Source organism: Drosophila mojavensis, unplaced genomic scaffold (assembly GCF_018153725.1).
Source record: "Drosophila mojavensis isolate 15081-1352.22 unplaced genomic scaffold, ASM1815372v1 contig_49, whole genome shotgun sequence".
In the NCBI taxonomy this organism is placed as follows: domain Eukaryota; kingdom Metazoa; phylum Arthropoda; class Insecta; order Diptera; family Drosophilidae; genus Drosophila; species Drosophila mojavensis.
Window position 1 is genome coordinate 1,631,031 of NW_025318872.1, and position 22,001 is coordinate 1,653,031.

A 22,001-nucleotide genomic window follows, 5' to 3' on the forward strand; every position below is an offset into this window, starting at 1 on the left:
TCAGCGCGTGTTTGACTTGTGCAAAGTGGGCGGGGCACTTTGAACATTTTCCAGCCATTTACATTTAATAGAAGTGCATGAAAAGATAAGCACGCGTGTGTGAGAGTGTGTGAAATTTATAACAAATCAATAAAATGACAATAGGTGCAAACTTTATCGATGGATTTTGGCTGTAGAGTTGCGGAGCAAGGATGGGTAGGGGCTGGCAGGCGAATGCCTCCCGGGAACGTCGTTCTATTGTGCAAAAGCATTTGCCATTGATACGCCTGCGGGACTGGGAGATGGCTAAGCCGTTCGTACAGGGCGGGCAAGTAGTTGGACTCGACCCGTAACGAAAGTTTTCGATAAACAATTTTTCGCACGGAAGTGCAATTTGAAGTGAATGCTATCGGTTCCATGTCCTGAAAATGCGGAAATTATACAGAGAAAGTTTCTAATACATTTGTTACCGCCAATCAATCGCTTTGTCGTAAGGTGTTCAAGGGTTACCTGTGCAGCTAGACAGGTGGGCTAACTGTTTGTGTAGATAGCGAAGTTTTGCGTGAAGTAGATAGATTGTCTATACTGGGCGAATGGCAGCGAATTGTGAATAGTACTTGATATAGTCGGGTACCTAGACTATGACTTGTAGTTGGTGAATCTGTAGCAATAAGGATTTTAGGGTCGATTCTGCAAATCGGACTTAAAATGAGATCATAATATATATTTGTTGTCTAACAGTTATATATTATATTTAGAAATTTCAGTCTTATTTAGAATTATTCAACTTTTCTTTCTGAATCTAAGGGTTTGTTTACTTCCATGTACAATGGTAACTTCCTTTTCCAAAAGTTCCAATGAAATGAAATAATGTTTATAAATATATCTATATTCTCTATTATCCTTAAATAAAATTTCCTTTTTATGATGTCTAGTTCCAGGAATTTGAAAGCGTCTCTGGCCAATTGTCTTGCCTTGGTCTACACTGTTGTCGGCCTGTCAGGAAACCACTAGCCCGGGCAGCTAGCACTTACCTGATGCAGGTGTCTTTAATTGACAGGCGCCAACTATTTATGGCCACGTCACGTGATCTATAAAGGTGACAGCCCCCGCCGCTGGCCATATGCCGCCTTGATTTACACGTAAGCTGCTGCTGTTGCTGACTCTCCTGAGTCTGAGACATTCGTAGTCTTATGGGCCAAGGTGTGCTATCCCTCAGCTATATCGATTAACAAACAACACTGGGAGTGGGTGTAAGACTGTGTCTGTGTATGTGTGTGTCTGTGTGTGTGTGTGTGTGTTGTAGCTATTTCCGTGACAGTAATCAATTTATTTTTGGCAGTGCGCCGATTGCGTTTCCGTTTCGTGGAGTACTCTGCTGAAGATTGGGGAAAAGTTAAGCGTGGGCCAAGTTTTTGGGGCCAAGTTACGTTTCGTTTGGTTTTTGGCGCAGCGATTTCCGCCAGAATGTCGATAAATCATGTCCCGTCGCAGCTCAAAGTGAAAATGCCAGACGAGGATTTAGAATTGAGGAATTGGGCACGGATAGGTGGGCATTGTTATATATAATATATATGTATGTATGTATGTTGCATACGCTGCGACAGATCCTTTCACGTTGTTGGCGTGATAGATAAGTTGACAGAAGAAGGGTTATCGTCGGCTGTCTGTGCGTCACGGCTTAATCAATCTTTCAAACTCTCTCCGTTTTTTTTTGTTATTTGGCAATTAATTAATTTGCGCGCCTGGCGAGCTGACGGCACGTGACCAGAAAAGTTGACTCTCAGCACGCGAGAGATAGAGAGAAAGAGAGGAACAGAGAAGAAGGGGAGGGACAGTGAGGCGACGCCTCTTTAAAATCTCTCCAGTCTCTGGCAACGGCTCCATAATTCCGTTCTGGGCTTGGGTTCGGGTTCAGGTCAAGTGCTGGAATTGATGTTTCGTTTATGATTTATCGTCGATTGCTTGGCCAGTCATCGTATCAGTTACCCCCAACCAGGCCGGGCTGACATCTAATGGCCAGCATATTGCACAGCAGCCATGCAAAAAGCCAAAAACTAAATTGAACTTACAGTGGCTAAGGCTGCCAGCCTAGAGATGAGCGCGTGACACGATAGAACAATTGGATAGGCATACATTTTATTTAAAGCTGTTGATCTATGACTTGCACTTTATCCCTGGGGTTTATTAAGCTATCAGGACTTTGGACTTACAGCTGACGAGCTGATGTTGTAAAGGCTATTAATATGATATGTTATAATAATATGATCTAAGCTTACGAATGACTTAAACAATAACTACTAATTTTTTATGGATTATAAATTCACATATGCTATTTGTAGTTTTTTGCTTCATGATTTATTTTCTCTATTCATCTTATCTATTATGAAAAATAAATTGAACTAATATTGATACCAACTATTATGTATAAATCATAGATATTATTCTAATATAAATACTAAATATTATAAAAGTTCGACTAATTCTAAACGTCTTTATTCTTTGTATAAACTATAAATAGTTTTCTCATATAAATACAAAATATTACACCAGAAAATCACATCGCTTGTCTTTGTTTTCACACTCACGACTCACGCGTCCATCGCTAAATGGCAGCTTACGCTGAAAGCATCGTCGTCGTCATGCTGTCATAATCATCCGAAGACAGCATTCATCCATCCAGGCCGTTTTGCAACGCCCACATGTGCGGGGCCGCACCACCCGCGACTCGCAGACATCTCCATCAGCGCGCAACTCCAACCTACGCAATCCTGATGTAATAACCATGTTTTCAGCTTGTAATGCGGCAGGGTAACAACAACAACAGCAACAACAAGAACGACAGCCTGGCCCATTACATTGCGGGGGTTAAAGTCAAGTCCCGGCAATATACAGCAGGCCAACCGAGGATAGCGAAGGGGAGGGTACGGCAGGGCAGGGCAGGGCAATAGCTGGGCCAAGAGGGTCGCCAGTGTGCGCTGTGAGGGTGCAGGGCGCTACTTGGGAGTTGTGAATTGTTTTTGATGTTAAATGTGTGATAATTTAATGACTGTCGACGCCTGACGCATCGCAGGACGCCAGGACTCTGTCTCGCAATTGAGCAATATGTCTGGGTGGGAGTTCTGCTGCTCTATAAGAACGCAATCTTCACTTGAGCTGAGCGTTTAATTTACTGGAATAATAAAAACGTTTTTCGGGCATAAAATTCTGTGGCTGGATATGATTTGTGCACATTTCGATGTAACAGATTGTCTTTTAATGGTTTGCAGTGTTACGAAAATCGTTGCTCCCATCCCACTGGATCTGAGAGGGTTGTTTCCGTTTCAATTTCGCACAGATACGATGATTAGCCACTTGGCTGTTGGCTGTGGGAAAACCCTCAGGAGATGCGCCAACATTGTAGCGCTAAGAGAATTCAAGTTATTCTAAATACTGGTAATTACACTAGCTTGTCGCTAGGCGCACTTTTATTTGTATGCATGAAACCAGTTTTATAGTTGACTTTATCTATCTTCCGATATTCATTTGCATACTGGACTTGTACTTCTCCATTTGCATAATATCAAAAATTCTTCCATCAATTATTTATTAGTGGAACTATTTTCTTCCACAAACACGATGAGTAACAACTATCCAGTTGACTATGCTTTAATAAATTTAAATTAATGTAGTTTTTAAGCTGTGGAATACTTAAAGTTCAGCAATTAACTATGTTGTAGCTTATGGAAGATATATATTTTTAGTTGTAGCAAGAGCTTCTCCTTAGTAATGAGTAATAACATTTTTTTGCTTGTTCTTTCTTCTTCTTCTTTCTTTTCTTGTTCTCTAGCTGGTATCGATCCAATTATTATATCTCCTATTATTGTAGCTCCTATGAAAAAAAAAAAAAAATCAAATACATTTTTTCGCTGAGAATTTATAAATGGTATATTTTAATATACTACATTTATATTCATTGAAATTGGAGCTTGTTAAAAATGTTTATTACATGCAGAAAGGGGGAGTGACTGACTCTGTGAATTCTTGATCAGCATATATGTATATCCGACTTGTCTGTCTATTCAAACATTCTTCTCTCATTCGTCCGTCCATCTACTGTTTGTCTGCTATCTGCTAGTCCGTCCGTCTGTCTGTACCTCCGTTCATCTGTCTGTTTTTCAGTGGGCCTGTTTGCTTGTCTGTATGTATAATTGAGTCGACCTTGAAACCTAAATTAACTGTAGATTTGTATCTCTTATTATTGGCAAGTTTTATCAAATTTTTAGTTATTTATGCAAGAGTCAATTAGAGCTAGTGTCAACTATTTTGATATGCAAATTCCATTAAAGAATAATAACAAGTACTCTCTTTTCTTATCTCTTCTAAATTAGCTAAAACTGATTATAGCATATAGTATACACAATATACATCTACACAATTTGATGTTCTAATCACGCTCTTAATTTCAATAAGTGGTTTCTGATGTTATCCTAAAGTTGCTGCATAAAATATATTTCTTCATTCAAACCCCCCTACACTAATCATACATATTCCGTTTGATATTTAAAAATCAGTTTTGATTCGAATTTATTCATAATTTTATATGAAGAAATCGCTTTTTATGCATATTGTTCTAAGAAATACCTACATATGTGTAGTTTGTTCAATAACTAGTCAAGGGGTACATATAAAACCTGCTGAAATTCTAAAAACAATTCCAGCAAACTGGAATCTAAGCATATTTTACATATTTTTATTTGTGACCAAGCCGCAAGTGTGTCAAACATGTTTAGTTATCGATAAATACTATTGTTTTCTTAATAAAACATCACATATAAAAACGTGTCTATTGTCATGGTTGGGGGAGTCACCCAGTCAGGTTTTTGGCCAGCTTAGGGAGAATCCAAGTGAAATTTTCTGCCTCGAAGCTAATCAAAATTTATGCAAATCCGAGCTAGCATTTTGATTTTGCACTAATGTAGAAATATGGCAAATGTGTGTTGGAAAAAAACTGAATTTCAAATGTGCGAAATGTGGCAAACACCACGCGCACACACACACGCACACATGTGTGTGTGATTTGCATGCGATGATAAAGTGAGCGCAGACAGCCGCAAACAATGAAAAATGTTTTTCAGCCGTCGGCAATGTGCGTGGGCGGGGCACTGAAATTCATGCTAATAATTTAATTTGCCAGCGAGAGGAAAATCCAAAAAAGAAGAAAATATGTATATACATACACATATATGTATTTTTTTTTTAACTGCGCCACGTGACTGCGATTTATGAGTTAAAACAGGCGTTCACAATTAATATTGAAATATTATATATTATATATTTATTTCAGACGTCATCTCAACTTAATCATAATGCGGCTTAGCAGAAGTGCAGGGCATTGAACTGCTCCCGATTATTGTTGACCATATTGTTGTATTTATAGGCAGCTGCAGTTTGGGAGCTGCTGCTGCTGTTGCTGTTGTTGCCTTGGTGGCCAGAGCCAACGCTCAGCCTGTTGCTGCGCAGGAAGCTGTCCGCCGGGCTGCTGGAGATGCCGTATTTGCCGAGCTGCATGTCCTGCGCGTTGCGCATGGGACTCAGGTGCTTGGCGGGAACGGCCTTGCTAGCGGTGCGAGTCTGATGGACCATGGTGATAGTGTATGGGCTCAAGAGTTCAATTTTTCAGTTACAAAGTGTGTACAGTCGCGGCTTGATCAAGTCAGGGCACGTTGGTCAGATGCGTGAGCACGAAGAATTCCAGGCGATTGCCGCAGTTGCTGGTGCGTGAACCCTTTTTGGAGGATAGATGCTTTGAGAGGCTGCGGGTGTTGCGATAAATATAAAATTAGTTAAATATGTCCATCATTTGATTTCGCTTGCTCGAACTGACCTTAAATTATTTAAAAGCTTCGCTTTGGAGTCCGGTGTCCTCATTGACACATTTGATTTGGCACGTTTACGAAAAAGTTATAATCTCACAAAAAAATGAAATTTTCTGCTTGCTTGTTTTAGCCACGTTGCTTGCTCTTGGGTTTGTGTTTTGAAAGCGGCTTTGGCGCGCGGCTTTTATACCCCAACACGAGGCGCTGATCTAGTTCGGGGGAGATCATCAGCCGCATCATGTGGCCGGTGCGTGTTAGCCAACTTGTTGTCGTGCTGGCGACAACAAACATGTTACGGCCAGACGCATATGCAAATATTCGACTGTTATGAAAACAGCCAAAAAAAAAAAACTGAAAAAAACTAAGTTGAAGATGCGTCAATGCTGTCGGAAAACAAGGCAAAAATATCGCAGACTACGTCATATTTCGAGAAGTTGGAAGAACGTCTAGTGGTCTTTGCCCAATGGGGATGAAAGTTCGGGAAAATATAGGAAATACGATTATTTCCAGTTAAATTTGTGTGTAAATAGAAACATAAAATTTACTAAAGTTCGAAAGTTCGGGAGAGATAAAGACAGATATCTATATAGCTAGAAGTAAGCTGTTGCTTGCTCTTTGGTTCTCTTCACATCTTAGTTGATTGTTGGTCTATATAATAAATGCATAGTTATAGGTTTAGTGGCTCTAGAAATAATGTTTGAATTTGAACTGAGTCTTGAGTCATTCCATAAACTTTTGGTTATTATGTTAATTTGTTAAAAGGAAATTTATTTTGCTATCTGATATCAAATCAAGTTTGTCAAAACTTAGAATTTAATATATTACATCAAAATCAGTAAAGTTAGATTTATAATACGTAAAAGTAAATATTTATAATATATTATTAAGCTATGTAAATAGAATATATGATATAAATGTAAATATTTGTATATAAAAAGATATAAATGCTTACAATATATATAGTAATATACAAAAAAAAAAAAAATCAATTTTCACTTTTATTAAAATGTTAAATATTTTAATTTAAAGTTCAGCTTGACCAGAGTTACCTTTCACTTAGATTAAATATATATTATATAGTTAGTCACTTAATCCTTTTAGCAAGTTTATTTTCATCTCTCCTATCTAGTAAAGTCTTCCTTCAATTTTTTATCCATTTCAACTAACTTCCTCTACATATTTATTTCAACAAAATGTTGTCAAGTTTTATTCTGCTTTATATACCTGAAATATTTATGCATTTGCTACCTTTCGCGTAATGGAATATTTTGTGTGGAGCCAATGTCTGGGCACGTTTTCAAATTAAAACATAAATTAAACAATGAATAAAATCTGCCCAAGTGTCTGGCTACATTTGCATAATGCATATAGCAACACGAAATAATAAAAGAATTTGACATTTAACGGTCTGTTACACATTAGCATCGATTCCAATTTAAAGCCAGAGAGCCAAGTGCAAATATTGACATTTAAGCCGAGAGGACCCTAGACGTTCAAAGTACAATACCCAGTTAATATTTTTATGTTGTTATTTTTGTTTTCGGTAGCAGTCAATGGCCGACTGTTTATTGTAAACAACAATATGTTTAATTATAAAAATACTACTGAATATATATTTATATATATACCAATTTATTGTATTTATTTTTACAATAACAATAATAATTTGTTCAACTCGAATTGAATTCACATTGTATGATAAATGATATGTGTAAAAACTTTTACATAAGATAGGGAAGATGGAGAAGGGCAGTTCTTATGATAATTAAGGTTAATAATAATTGCTCTAACAAAGTGAGTGTAGTTAGACTGAAATGAAGTAAGATATGAAGATATATATAGATGTTTTCTAAAATCAAGAAAGATATGAAAATATACTATATGTTTCCTTCATTATTTAAATATCATTTCTAATTTTAAAAATACCAGATTGGCCTGTTTTAAGATGTTTTAATAAAATTTCTATCGAAATTTTTTTTTTTTTTTTTTTAAGTTTAGTTGCGCGTGCCATATTCTTATCTCATATTGCTGAATAAGGAAAGTAAATATTAGTTTATAAAATATTTATGATTTTAAGAAACCTAAAATTATTGTATTCTTAAAATTTTAATTTTAATTAAAAAATATACCATATGTCTTGAAGGAAATAACTCTTATTATTCTTGAAGTAACTCTAAGCCTCAGCCGTAAATAGAGCTTCATATTATTTATTATAGAAATACTATCTTCAATAAAATATACCAAAAAAAGTATGTATTGATTCAAGTAAAAAAATTTAATTTTTGTAAATTTGTACGTCATATAATTTGTAGCTAGATTTTTATTGTTGCATAAAAAAAAAATATATATATTTTTTTACTAGATATCCTGTGCAATGAACAAAACTTGTTTGAAAGCTTCATATCCTATATAGTATTCAATATTTGCGGGATTATTTATTACAGCAAGTTATATCACAGATCGATCCAACTCTAGATAACTATATACACCCTATATAACAACAAGAGCAACAACAGATTTAAATACAAATATGGACTTAAAGCTGTTTACTGGCTTTCATGTTGATTTCTTGTCCGAATTGGCTGATGCAATGCAATGGTAACTTTTCATCAGCCAGGCTCATGCATAATCTACTGATATATACATACTATATAAACATACTATATATACATACTATATATTCGTATAATCAGCAGAGACAGTCGTAGTATTGGATGTATACATATTCATATTATTCATGCGATGGCCACTCGTCAGCTGAATGGAAATGCAACAGTGTTGAAAAACAAAAAAACAGCAAAAAAATGTTAAGATAACTCATCTAGGCCGAGTTCCTCATAGAGCCGGCCGGTGGCAAATGTTGGCGCAGTAGCTCGTACTACGTGAGTCTCAGCAGGTTCAGACAGTTCACTGAACAGGCGGTGGAGTAGCGGGAGCGCATGTTACTGCTCTTTGTATATTCTGTAGTATAAGTTTGCGAAAGGGTGTTTTGCGAGAGATTGTAAGATTTTGATCGGTATATGAACTATATCAACTACATTGAGGATTGAGAATCCTTAACCATATGATCAGTTTACATTTGAACTATTTGACTTTGGTATATTTTCAAGTATTGATGTATTTTTGATTACCGTAGGAAAATATTACTTTACAGCTAGGGAATGAGTTACTATCCCAGCTGTTTCCATGTTTGGAGACAAACAGTTCCATAAAAAATATTTATTCGAAAGTTTCTTCTTGCTTAAAAGTGACTTGCAGGGTATCTGCCAGTCGACCATGCCATTCCCAATCTGCTTTCTGGCTTGTTTGTGCTGCGATTTGCAAATGTGACAAACCAGTTAGTTGGCAACTCTAATTTGCATTGCCGACGACGACAACGTCGAACGGGTTTTTGTCTGCGTCCGAGTCTGGGGCCCCAGGTCTGAGGTCTGGTCACTGAAACACAGGGCCAGCTTTGCTCATTGGAGGTGAAGGCGGTCTGGCAGGGGGTGCGGTCGGCGAGGGCGGTTAGCGGGGCTTTCTTCATTGCTCATGCGACACGTTGCCTTGCAGCTGCTGCTGCTGTTGCTGCTGCTGCTGCTGCTTAGAACCGTCACGCTGAGCTGTCGGGCTCTGCATTTTGTAGCATTCGCTTATTTAAACCAGTTGCAGGCATCGTTAGAGGCTCAGTAGAAAGTTCCGAACAGAGGCGAACGCTGCAGCTGAATCAAGCGCTTGGCAAACCGTTCACGTAATCCTTGCGGACAAAATTGCAAACTCCATCAAATTTATCATTTCTTTATCAATGTGCAAATTGCAAAAGTTTTGTGTCAATGCCAAAAATTAGCAAACCAGTTACTAAACTAGACAAACAATTAGGGTAAGTCCAGTGTTGTTAAGTTATGCAAAAAGAGAGAGAAAAAAAAAATGAAAACAAGTTAGCTAACTGAGGCCATGTCTGTGACATATTGCAGATTGGACAAAAGCCTAGCGTGCAGCAAAGGATCTCGTACGGGCAACTCGGCCAACAATAAGGAACTGAAGGTGTTGACTCTGCTGCAGACTGTGCCGTGAACTTTGTACTCTCCGTAAGAGCTAGCTAGAAAGAGAAACATTTAGCTACTGCGCAGCTCAGTGTAATTAGAAATCGCCATTGAGAAGATACTAAAATTGAATCAAGCCAGAAAAGCAGCTCAAGTAAACCCAACAAAATGGTCTACACAGAACGCACCGACAAGTGTCTGACGTCCAGCAAGGAGAGCGCCGGAAAGCAGGACAAATCCCAGTCGAAGTATCAGTCCAGTTTCAGTTCCCGTTCGGGCTCCAGTTCCAGTTCCAGTTCGGGCGCCTGGAGCAGTCAGGCGTCGAGCGACGAGAAATGGAAATACAATAATATGGTCAAGGATAATCGCGACCAGTTCAACGGCATGCACTTCTCTTAACTCCCAGCCAGAAATGGTTGGGTCTGCAGAGGGGAGGGGGTGTCTTTGGGCTAGTTTATTAGCCGGAGTGCAACGTGATTGAGACCAATTGTTATGTCTGGGTTTTATGGGTAAATTTGTAAGTTAGTTTAAGACTGTTATTAGAAAGTGTTAAATTCTACAAAATCTGCAAAAATTAACTAAAAAAAAAAAAAAAAAAAAAAAAAAAAAAACAGATGCGCAAAAAAAAAGAAGCAAAAAACGTGTTTTAAGTCGCAGATGAACAATAATTGAGGTTATGTTGAACTTTCTGGTTGAAAGCCGAATCGTAGTATGAGATAATGCTTTGTCTCTGATGCTGGATATAATGTTTTAGTTAATTTGATTTCCGTTATACTATACGTTTTGGCTGAGTAACTGTTTTCATGAATTTAACTGTTGTAGAGTTATGTTAGAGCGAAAGTATCTCGGAATTGGAAACAAATAAGCATATGGAGAAACCAGTTTTGATTTACTTGAATTATTTATTAGTACACGAGGTGTCTATACAGAGTGAGGTTACTTGAAAAGTTGCACACTTTTAGGTTAGTTAGAGAATTGAGCATTTGACAATATTTTGGATTAACGTGACGAAGATCTTTAATTGTATATGTACATATATATGTATATGTAATTGATGACATATTGGTGATTTTATAATGTAGCTATACGAGTAAATTGATTACAGTTTTATTGAAAGTGGGTAAGATTCAGAAAATTTTTATTAATAATGACTTAACAAAACAGGGAAACAGGAAAAGCCGGTTATAATATTTGCTGTCTTCCCTTTTGTCAGTCAATTTCTATATCTTGATGAGTAAATATATTCTATGAGCTAGATATTTGGTATATAATACACATAAGAAGTGCTCTACTTTCTTCGATTTCCATCATTTGCCTAGTATTCCCTAGTTGATCACTTTCAAGCAGAGTTCTCTTGCCTGATACTTTTTGCTGATTACTTGATATTACAAGAAATAGTTAAACTCTTTAGACATTTTAATTTCTTTGTTTCTTCATTACGTTCCCTATCTTAGCACCCTCTACTCAAATCTTTTCCCTTCACTAATTTCCTTGATACAAATCATGTCGAACGACACCCATTGACCTTGCTACTTGACTCATGGCATATCGCATCTATTACTGTCTGCGAAACATTTGCATGAGCTGTGGCTATTACCGTGATTAGCTTAACTTATGCAGAGGCCATCTCCCCGTCAGCCGGAACCTGGGGCAAAGTGCACTTAATACACATTAGGTACGCTTATTTGACAGACCCCGGGCCAAGGTCCGGGCCGTGCTGCAATATTGATGATGTCTGCCCGTCTTGACAAACAGCGCCCAACCCACAGCTCACATCCCACAGCCCACAGCCCACAGCCCAGAGCCCTCGACAGGGGGTGGCGCGTGCTCGACTGTGGGATCAAGTGTATCTCTGTCCGCTCAGGCATTGCCGCAGGGTTCGACGGGGTCCGGTAGTCGTTGGTCGACAGAATTTACGCATCGCTTGGATTAGAAGTGCGAAATTTTTGATAATTTTTCAATTGTATTGTTTGCCAATGGGCAGATAGAGTCCTTCGACTCCTGCCCGTCCGATGGGAGTGGGAGTGAGCTGCGGTCGTCCTTTTGACACACGACTGCACAAGGCACACGTGGCGCTGGCTATTAGAAACGATTTCCTTTATGCCGCTAATAGAACTTTTTCGATACACATCAGAAAATTTTATTTTTATTTTTTTCTCTCACTTTCTCTCTCTCTTTCTCGATATATATATATTTATTTTTTCCTCTGCGTGAAATGTTGTGGCATTCCCTCTTCCGGGTCTGCGACACTTGATGTGTGCGGCGTCTAATTGAAGCGACTTATTTTCAATTTATATACACATATATATATATAAGTATATATCTGTATTTTTTTCTGTTCCTTTTAGGCTTGTAATTACTTTGTTTCCAAGCGCCGGGCGGTCGCTTCTTAATCCTGTCGGGTTGCCGGCATATTTCGGTTTTGGCATCTTCGTCACATTGCAATTAAAAACGCACAGCAGGTGTGCTCTGCAAAGTCCTTTGAACTTGTGCTATAAAATGTGAATGTGTCACTTGCAAGGATTCCACAACCGGATGACGACGGCCGGGATGGCTCCGGAATGGACCAACGGAGGTATGGGTAGACAAGCGACATTTGACGCCTGCCTGACTCCTGTGATTTTGGATGCTATCCAAGTGCCAAGCAATTATCACGTCATTATCATAAGGAAGCCCAGGAACAGTTCGTGAATGTTTTGATTTTTTGCCCGGAATATTTACAATTTATGAGAATGATGTAAGGCTGATTGATGTCAGTATGCCGAGGGGGAGTTTTAAAATTTCATTAGTCATCTAACATTTTCTTTAGCAAATATTGTGGAACTGTGATGTTAAGCATGTATTGTTTGTAACTTCGATATCTGTTAAGGCTTACTGCATAGAGTAGTCTTCCTTACTGAACACTTTTATACAGGGAATCGGAAAAAAAATAAGTTTTACACATATTACACCCTGTCAATTTTCGACTGACCCCTCTGGCAGCCTTATACCTTTTGACATAGATGCCAGATCGTTTATTAGTATACCGCGTTTGCCAGATTCTGTAAAAACTCTCTCTTTAACTGTAATAACTGCTTCTTTAGTTTATTTAATAATTTATTTATAATCTTAAAAACTAACTTGCAAAGTTAGTAGTAGCACTGGCTACTGAGGCCTTTAGCTTGGATTAAATCATATAATATTTGTTCATTGCAAAACTCTCTGAAATACATTTAGTATATCGTCTCACCACAACAGCAATAGCCCTCGGATAAGACACTACCAAGTCATCTATCTACTTTTATTTTTTTTTATATTTTCAACAAAGATTATCATTTCATTTGGTTTTGTCCTTTTAAATAGCTCGAGCCCTCAGGCCTAATGAACTCCGGTCCGGCTAGTTTTCGTCGAAATGCTGGCATGTCAACGTGAAGGTTTCCGCATGCTTCGACTCCTCCTCTATTATCTACCGTCGGGCTTCCGTTGACAGACAACCCTTATTGTGAGCGGGCGATAACATCTTCCGACAACATGTCACATGCCACGTGCTGGAAAATTATTATGAATAATTTCCGTAACTTCTGTTCGTTTCTGTTCTGTGCTGCCAAATCGCAGCTTGCAGTGAAAAAGTGACATGACCATGCCCGGCATTTGCTTGCCGCCCACTTTTAGAGCAGTTCGCTATGCCGCGTGCCCGAAGTGTGGGGCGTGCCGTCAGATACAACTTCCGACATCCGCGACAGATGTTTTTGTGCGGGAATGTGCAAAGGCGGCTCTACTCTCAACACCCCTCGCTGCGCTGATCTCTACCTTGGTTTTTGGTCTTGTCTCTGATTTTGGGAGTTGCGCCCGGTTGCAAAACAATTGGCAGGATAATTTCTCGACGCGGATGTCTCCGCCAGCAGTTCGTGAATTGTATTTGAATTGTGAATATGAATGTACTCGATAATCATGTACGGGCCAAAAGGTGTTCAGCGAGTTTTTCTCGTTCCAGTTGTCGTTGTAATTGTTGTTGTTGTTGCTGCTGTTGTGCGTGTCACATGGCATCTCGTTTGTAATATTTTTGTTGGCAAGGTGTGACGCAGTTGCCAAACATCAAACAGACATAATCCAAAATTGATTCGCCCCCTCACCCAACCGCTGCAAATCGTGCGTCATTTGAATGGAATCAAGCAGACAAAATTCGATACGCCCCAAGTGATCTATATGCCTGTCACATGAGCTGTACAAAAGGTGCAATTGCAGGCGCGAATAGATAGAGAGAGAGATAGAGAAATAAAGAGATAGAGATAGAGACACTTATAGTATAAAATCTGTATATATTCTGGGAATCATAATATATTATTATATACAATATAACACAGGTTATTTACAGTTACTTTTCAGAATTTTAAATTAGCCATATCACATCAGGATTTTGAAATGTTGAACTGACTTTTTAACAGCGCAAAGGTTTTCTTTAAAATTATTTATTTTAAGACTATAGCAGTATCTAAAAATTAATATACATCTCTATCTGTGTAGCTTAAAATACAGCTGCTGAACAGTTCCCTGCATCTCTTGGTCGCTCTAGTTGGTGAGTATAAACCCTACTGAATTACACAAGTTTATTTATTTATTTTTTATTTTTCAATTCTATATTAAATGTTAAACTGCCTCAAGTAAAAATCTTTTTCGCATTGTTTAGATCTCTAAAGTACAAATTAAATTAAATCATTAAAAATAAGTCTATGCAGATTAAGTCTAATTGCGTTTATGATTAAATACCATATTAGATTGCTAATCTCAGATTTATTTAAAAACAAGAAATAAATATTTTTAAACATTTTTGAATATGTTTTTCCAAACATTTGCATTTTGAATTTTTAATTTGTAGAATATTTTGAATATATACCAACAGACAAAAAGATTCAATTAATTTTTTGACATGAATCAACATGACAAAATCGATGCCTAGATAAGCCCTGTAGAAGATACGCATTTGATATATCAAATCATATCATATAACATTTCTGTTTTATATTTTCCTTCTTTTTCTTTAGATTATGTAAATGCTATATAATTTACAAAATATGGCAAACATGCGGCCAAACAAAGGGCGGCAATTACATGAAAATCTCAATTCAATTGAGAGGCTGCGAATGGAGACGCGGCTGTCAATAAATTGAGAATCAACCACCGTTAAATATGAATACAAACAGCATCAGGCTCAGCCGCCATTTCTGATCGACAGCTGTCACGAATGACAATTGGATTGCCAAGTTCTGGATTGCCCTGGTTCTGGCTCTGGCCGGGCTCTGACTCCGGTCTCTGGTCTCTGGCCTCTGCCCTCCGTCTGCATCAAAATCGTATAAAATATGCAATAAAAATATGAGACCGCAGAATTCTTATTTATAGAATACGTAAAATGCACGAGGTCATCAAAATCAGAGAAAACAACAATAATAACAACAGCAACAACAACAACGAAAACGACAACGAAAGCGATATGAAAATTGAAACAATGGCAATGGCTCTACTCGATCCGGGAGTGGGTTTCATTGCGGGACTGGAGGACACTTGAGTAAAACGCAGAAACGTGGTTGCGTTTTTCGTGACTTGTGGGCGAGAGTGCGGCAGGGGAAATGTAAAATTGAGTATATTCAATATAAATGAGCTACACACTTTAGTAATTGAGGTATACAAATATATTTGTGGAATAAAATGTGTGCAATATAAATTAAATATAAATGTAATAGATATGCCTTAGCTAATAAGATTTTACTTTTTTTAGGATTTTCAATCTGGAGTATCTTGTCTGAATTTCAAACCTACCTGCAGGATACCCTGGCTATCTTGTCTTCGAGCAGTCATATGTTTGGACTACGAATAGGAATGGGAATATAAGTTAACTTCCATATTTAAATATATGTATATATATTTCTTTACTTTACCAGCCCAGCTGTAGGGCATTTCGCCAGTCAGTGTGAGCCCAAATAAAATAAGTCTGTTATAAATAAATGTTTGCCATAAAGAAAGGCAAAGCTTTAAATGCAATTATGGTTCATATGCAGCTCTTACAAAACGCCAATGATATGAGCTGAGTGTCTTTTGTTGTGGCTTAAATATACACACACATATATGCACACACACCCATCCACCCATCACACTCGAACCACTCTGTTGCGAGCCAAAAAAATGAGGAAAAAAGCTGCACGAAGCTTCCTCCATTTGTTGCACGTCGCTCGGGTGGTTCATAAGTAGATGAATATGAGCACATAACATTTTATATGCCTTGTAAGCGAATATATGTGTATATGTGTATATAGAATATTTATATATAGAATATATGTATGTATATGATATATAAATGGCATATGCATCGGCACCACAATCGCATCATTTTGAGCAATTAAGTATGTGTATTATCCCTGTCAGAGGGCCTTGAAACACACACACACACACACACACATATCAAAACAGACGCTTGCGGGGTGCCGCCCCTACCCCTGTCGTTCACTGGAGGTCCTGCCACCGGAAGTACATTGAATATGAGCCTGTGTGTGTGTGAGAGTGTGTGTGTGTGTGTATGCTTTTATGCGCAAATTGTGCATTTATGTCGACAATGCGCGTGACGACGATTCAACTTGAGGCTCGACGAGGCTCACCTTTGTCCCTGCCTCTGCTACTGATTCTGCTCCTGCTCCTGCTTCGACTCCTGCTTCTGACCCAGCATCAGCTGCAGTTCAACAACAACGATAGAGTGAGATTTTGACAGAGGGAATGTGAGATAGAGAGAGAGAGTTAGAGTGAGAGTGGGGGTTTCTGATCTGCTGTAGCTTTCTAGCACTTCTTTAACTAGTTCATTCTCTTTGTATTATTGCCATGCCCACTTTTACTTTCTGCCATTGTGAACGGCTCGCAGGAGGTGGACGGCTGTCAAATAAGTTAATCGAACAAACAGTGAGTCAGTTACTCCCACAAGCTTAGCAGAGGCAGCGGCTGAGAAGTGCAGACTCCTAAGGCATAGGAATTACGCTGTAATACTATTTATAATACTATACTATACTATTTATAATACAGAAGTATCCGGGCTTCAAGGGATCGTCGTTATACCCGGAAGACGCTATAACTGTACGAGTTTACTCATATAAGTTTGTCTGGGGAAAAGAATTTTCGACGCAATAACCGTACAGACGCTATAAGCGGAGTCGTTATAGCCGGATTCTACTGACATTTAAAATTATTATAAATATATACTTTATAAATATATTTCTTTATTTTGTAATTTAATATATTTTAATTTAATATATTTTATATTTATTAGGTCACACACATACACAGTTACTGTAATATTAGAGTAGTATAGGTTAATAATAATCTAGATTCATTTTCCACATAAAATTTGATTCTTTCATATAAGAAATAATCCAGCTGACGATATTATTGACATCTTCGACATCTTTCAACAACAAGATAAGTAAAATCAACTTCAGCCTCCCATATGGACTGTCAAATGCAAGCGAAACTAGAAACCTTGCCACGCCCAACTAGCCTCAACTCTCAGCCATGTGTCAGCTCGTGGCCAATTTAAAATTCAATTTAAATTCAATTGATTTGAGATCTGGAAAATGATTTAACAGTAGTCAAAAATACGAATAACGAAGGACGCAAGACTCAAATGCTCAATGTAAACACACACACACACTGAAGCGCAGCGGGGAAGCCCCATTAAGAGCTTTTTGAGTCTTTGACTCGGACCTGCGCTTTGTGGTTGCCAATGGGAAGGCGTTGAAAGGCAACAGCAAAAAGCAAATCTAATTACAAAAGAACATTTCCAAACGTAACCCGGAGAAAATGCAGAAGTGAAAATGTGATAATTGAAATGGGGCTTCCAAGTTTCGGACAGAGTTGCCTGCCATAAGAAAAACAATAAATTATGCACACAGCACATAAAAGACACAACCTGCCAGGCGGGCAACCTGGGCACATGCCGCACCACTACCACTGCCACTGCCACTACCAACACCACTCCCACCCATCCACCGTCCTAACAACAGGCCACAAATCTAGAACGGGGGTTTGGCCGGCAAGCAACAACACTAATTGCCTGGCGGGCAAGCGGAAGGCGGCTCCTGCAACAATGCGAAGCAATCCAACAAACAACAGTGGCAACAACAGCTTGTTTTTGTTTTCACAGCGACGACGTTGCTCTCAATGAAGGCCCGAAGCCGTAGGACACATGAGCACATCCCCCGAAATTGTTGAAGGAAAACGGAAAAACGTTTACTACTCCTTCACGTTCCGGCAATCTCATAAATAATAACAAAATTTCATTAAGACAAATTATTGTCTATCAATATGTTGCCAGCGTAACGCCACCCCCAACTGACCCACCAGCTCAATACACTAGCCAAAAGGCTGCTCGTTATGCTTACAGTTTATTGGCCAAATCACATTTAGGATAATGTTTGTCTATTAGCGTATCGATATTTAATTGAATATTCTATTAATCTTATCTATAGCATATATTCTATATAATATATAATGCATATAACACATACCATATAATATATAGTTATGCTATGATGTTTATAGTTAAATTGTAATAGAACAATTAATTGACTATTCGAATTCTGATCGTAAAATTGATTATAGACTGGTCTTGCGCTCAATTCGTATACTCGCTATTCACTACTCGCTATAAGTTACTCCTTCTATCAAATTTAATTAACGTATTTTATTTGAGTAACTGCTTATCTACCAGCATTTTACCGTCGTAGCTCATCTATGCTTGTCAAGCGCTCAATAAAGATACACGTTACTAACTACTCGTTACTGATTACTCGCCACGATTTTGTTAGGTTGTATATGAGCATTTAATTAATTAATCATATATATGTTACTATCATATACTTATAGACTGGGCAACTCCTCCACTACTTGTTGCTAATTATCTGGAATTTTCGATAGGTAACTCGCTGCTTTTATGAATACGAGCGTTGCGTGTCTGTTGCCCCTTATTCTCCTTCTCCATAGCTTGGTATTTGTCTCTCAGTACTTAGTTTTTGCTACTTTCCAACTGCCCCCTGAGTACGTACTCATACAATATTTAAATCACCTGACTCATTTCATACCATTTACTTATTATTTACTCCTTTACGTTTCAATGCAGCTATTTTACTGATATTAATATATGTATATATTATACTATTCTTTGTTTCTATCTACTCGTTACTTCTTACTCGATACTCATTTATTCATTCAGTTATTTACTGCTCTCAGCTTATTACACTTATTATTTATGTTCATTATTTTTCATTTTTTTTATCATCAATCGCTTCATATTATGATGCACTGCGCCTGATGCTCGTTTCATTCCATCCGTTACATCTTTCTCTTTAAGTGCTATAAGTCGTATGCTACTCGTTACTATACACTCACTCACTTTACACTCGTTACTTTTCAGTCAAGTCTGCTCCTTCCTCCTCTTGATGCTCTCAACATATGGTTATTCTTAACTTTCCCACAATCTCATAGTTAAAAGCCATTTGAACATATTCATATTTAGATGCTATGCTGATTTGCTGGCCTACCCGTTAGTTAATGCTGTCCACTCGCTCCACACGCTGCTCATTTGCTGTCCCCCAACTGCTGGCAGTGCCCTTCCACTGGTCGTATTTGTGCTTGTGTGTTTATGTAATAATATTTGCGGCTCATAATTGCATAAATTTTTAAATTGAACATTTTGCGCGCACCCTCGCCCTCGCCCTCGCCTGTTTGACCGGAGAGCAGACGCCCAACTGAAGCTGGAAACCAAAACCGAAACGGAAACCAACCCGGTTCATTGTGTTGGCTGCTTTGGAATGGTTAGGTTTTGGTTTTAGCTTAAATACGTTTGAAATGAAATTAAACATGCCCGCGGTACCCAACAGCAAATTGAATTACGGCTCACTCGCGCCCCTCTACTCACTCTTTGTCACGACCTCTCTCTCTCTCTCTCTGTCTTTCCCTTTGTATACATAAGTCACGTGCTTGTTTCGAAACTCTCAAGAGGCCTGTGAATTTCAGTTTGAGATAATCATCCTCGTCCACAGAATGGTGCGCCTCGTGCTCACTCGAGGGTAGCTCTTGGAGGCTCGCTCATGAGAGTTCCCAATCTTTATCTAGTCACAGATTTTTCCAAAACATTTTCCCAACTCAACTCAGCTCGGCTTGCTCAACCGCAGCTACCACTTGACTTCTTCCTAATTGTTATGAGCATACATAAATCCATATATACATATATACAAATTTATATAGATTTTCCCCAAATTGAGTCTGTCACATAGATGCGACGGCGATTCGATGCGATGCGACGCTTGGCCTCGTTTGGAGGTGCATCCAATGCGAGTAAATCGAAAAGACTTCAACGCGTTCCACTAGAAATCGAGTGTGAAATTTGATAAGTGGCTGAGCTGTCTGAAGATTACCGCACAGCTGGCCACAGGAACTGCACTGCTCTGCGGCGGATATTTGGAAATTGGAAAAACGATTTGAATTATGAATTACGCGCGCCGTTTTATGTACGTTTTATGACAGACTATTAAGATTTGTTTTGCCCGCAGTGACATAAAAAGGATCGTAAGTTTCGAATTCAGTCGACGTCTATATACAATATTTTGCTGCCTCAATTCAATTCTCAAGAGTCTGACAGTCTTAATGATGTTGTAGTTGGTTTTTCCATTGTATTTGGATTGGTTTGCGCTGGGAAAGTGTTTTCATTTAGATGTAAATCATAGATATAGATAAAGTAATACTTACTCTTTATTTAACTCACTCACGAAACTGGAATGAGTATATCGGTTGCGTACAATCAAAGGAGATATTAAAGCTAGAGACTTGAAATTTGGAATACTTACTCATGTGCCTTGCTTTGAATTTTAAAATTTCTCGCCTAAATTGATTAGACTTACAATTAATTTATGCTGATTCCTATATATATTTAAGGATCTTTTCCTGTGTGAAATCTCAAATTTTTATTTAGAGCTCGAGCTTTAATGATTCAATCATTTGAGATTTTGATATAAAGGCAGCCGCAGCTAAGCTTTAATTTCTTCTTATATACATCACTTACATTGCTTACCAATTTAACATTCTTCCCCCTCCAAGTTTTGTCCCAAACCTTATCAAACATCCAATTACTCTATCATATACCCAGTCAAAGGCAAGTTAAGCACTGTTTGGCCTAATGCTTGGGGCTTTGAGCTCTTTCCATGGTCAGCTCCATTTATTATAACTATCACATGCAATGCTCATAAGCCCGGACTCTGGCCCTCTCCTAGCTGCGCCCCCCTTTACACCCCCTTAAGAAATGTACTGTTTCATGCATTTGTCAGGGCTGGGCTAGGAGGACTTCTTGTCTCACGCTCAGGCACAAAATCGCTTAAGGAGCTGCTGGTCAGTAACTTAGTATTTTATGTGTATGTATAAAGATTATATGGTCACACACACACGCATACACACGCATGGCACTAAAGACACTAAGCACGACAAAAAGACATTAAACACGACAACGAAATAAAAAAATATAAGAGAAACAAAACATTGAAATTCCTTATCAGCATTTCCGCTTTTCGTGACCAATGTCTCGACTCTGCGCACGTGCCCCAGTGTGTGCGTGTGTGCGTGTGTGTGTGTGTGTGTGTGTGATTGTGTGTGGAAAGGAGTATCAGTTTCGCACACACTCACGCACACACACACACACACCTACACACACTCTCTTGGTCCGTGTGGTCATGCAAAGGTTATAGAAATGAAAAAGCCAAGTGGCTTAGGCCAACTTTGTGTGCGCGCACCTGTCATTGGCTTTTCGGTGGTTTCAGTGGTTGACGCCACAAAAAGACACGCCACAAAAGTCAAGTCAAGCAGCCCCGTCCACTGCGCGGTGGGTGGGGCAGTCCGCCTATCCTGGCTATCCTACATTATTCATAAATGCAAATCGCCCTGCACTCTCGTTGTGTGTAATAAATTCTGAAGGCTGAAAAAGCATTTCAGCATTCTTTTTGCCTGAGAACTTACATAGGATAGGGTATTTTGTTAGCTAGCCATGTCTATAGATTTCGGATTGGATTCTATAGAGAAGACTTTATATCGGAAACTACTTACGTAGTTTCTAGAGTCTACAAATTCTAGAATGTAGGTA

General features: G+C 38.5%; 4 protein-coding genes and 1 long non-coding RNA gene across 5 annotated transcripts; 3 read left to right on the top strand and 2 right to left on the bottom strand.

The window, feature by feature from the left end:
* Window positions 1-5,267: 5,267 nt before the first annotated feature.
* Window positions 5,268-5,604, bottom strand: LOC6577899. Its single transcript, XM_002003794.4, has one exon. It carries the CDS (start codon window positions 5,602-5,604, stop codon window positions 5,335-5,337), a length of 270 nt encoding a protein of 89 aa, XP_002003830.1. The 3' UTR covers window positions 5,268-5,334.
* Window positions 5,605-5,674: 70 nt separating this feature from the next.
* On the bottom strand, window positions 5,675-6,118 carry LOC26527988. The gene is made up of 2 exons (XM_015165894.3): window positions 5,846-6,118; window positions 5,675-5,774 (listed from the first exon to the last, which is right to left on the bottom strand). The coding sequence occupies exons 1-2, from the start codon at window positions 5,887-5,889 to the stop codon at window positions 5,675-5,677; spliced, it is 144 nt and encodes a 47-aa protein (XP_015021380.1). The 5' UTR covers window positions 5,890-6,118.
* Window positions 6,119-9,496: 3,378 nt separating this feature from the next.
* Window positions 9,497-10,077, top strand: LOC26527708. The gene is made up of 2 exons (XM_015165895.3): window positions 9,497-9,696; window positions 9,791-10,077. Exons 1-2 carry the CDS (start codon window positions 9,650-9,652, stop codon window positions 9,888-9,890), a joined length of 147 nt encoding a protein of 48 aa, XP_015021381.1. The 5' UTR covers window positions 9,497-9,649; the 3' UTR covers window positions 9,891-10,077.
* LOC6577900 lies at window positions 10,027-11,279 on the top strand. Its single transcript, XM_044009206.1, has one exon. The coding sequence runs from the start codon at window positions 10,028-10,030 to the stop codon at window positions 10,256-10,258; it is 231 nt and encodes a 76-aa protein (XP_043865141.1). The 5' UTR covers window position 10,027; the 3' UTR covers window positions 10,259-11,279.
* Window positions 11,280-12,189: 910 nt separating this feature from the next.
* Window positions 12,190-16,041, top strand: LOC122757340. The gene is made up of 3 exons (XR_006357341.1): window positions 12,190-14,414; window positions 14,881-15,515; window positions 15,612-16,041. It is a non-coding gene; the product is annotated as an uncharacterized LOC122757340 (long non-coding RNA).
* The last annotated feature ends 5,960 nt before the right edge of the window (window positions 16,042-22,001 follow it).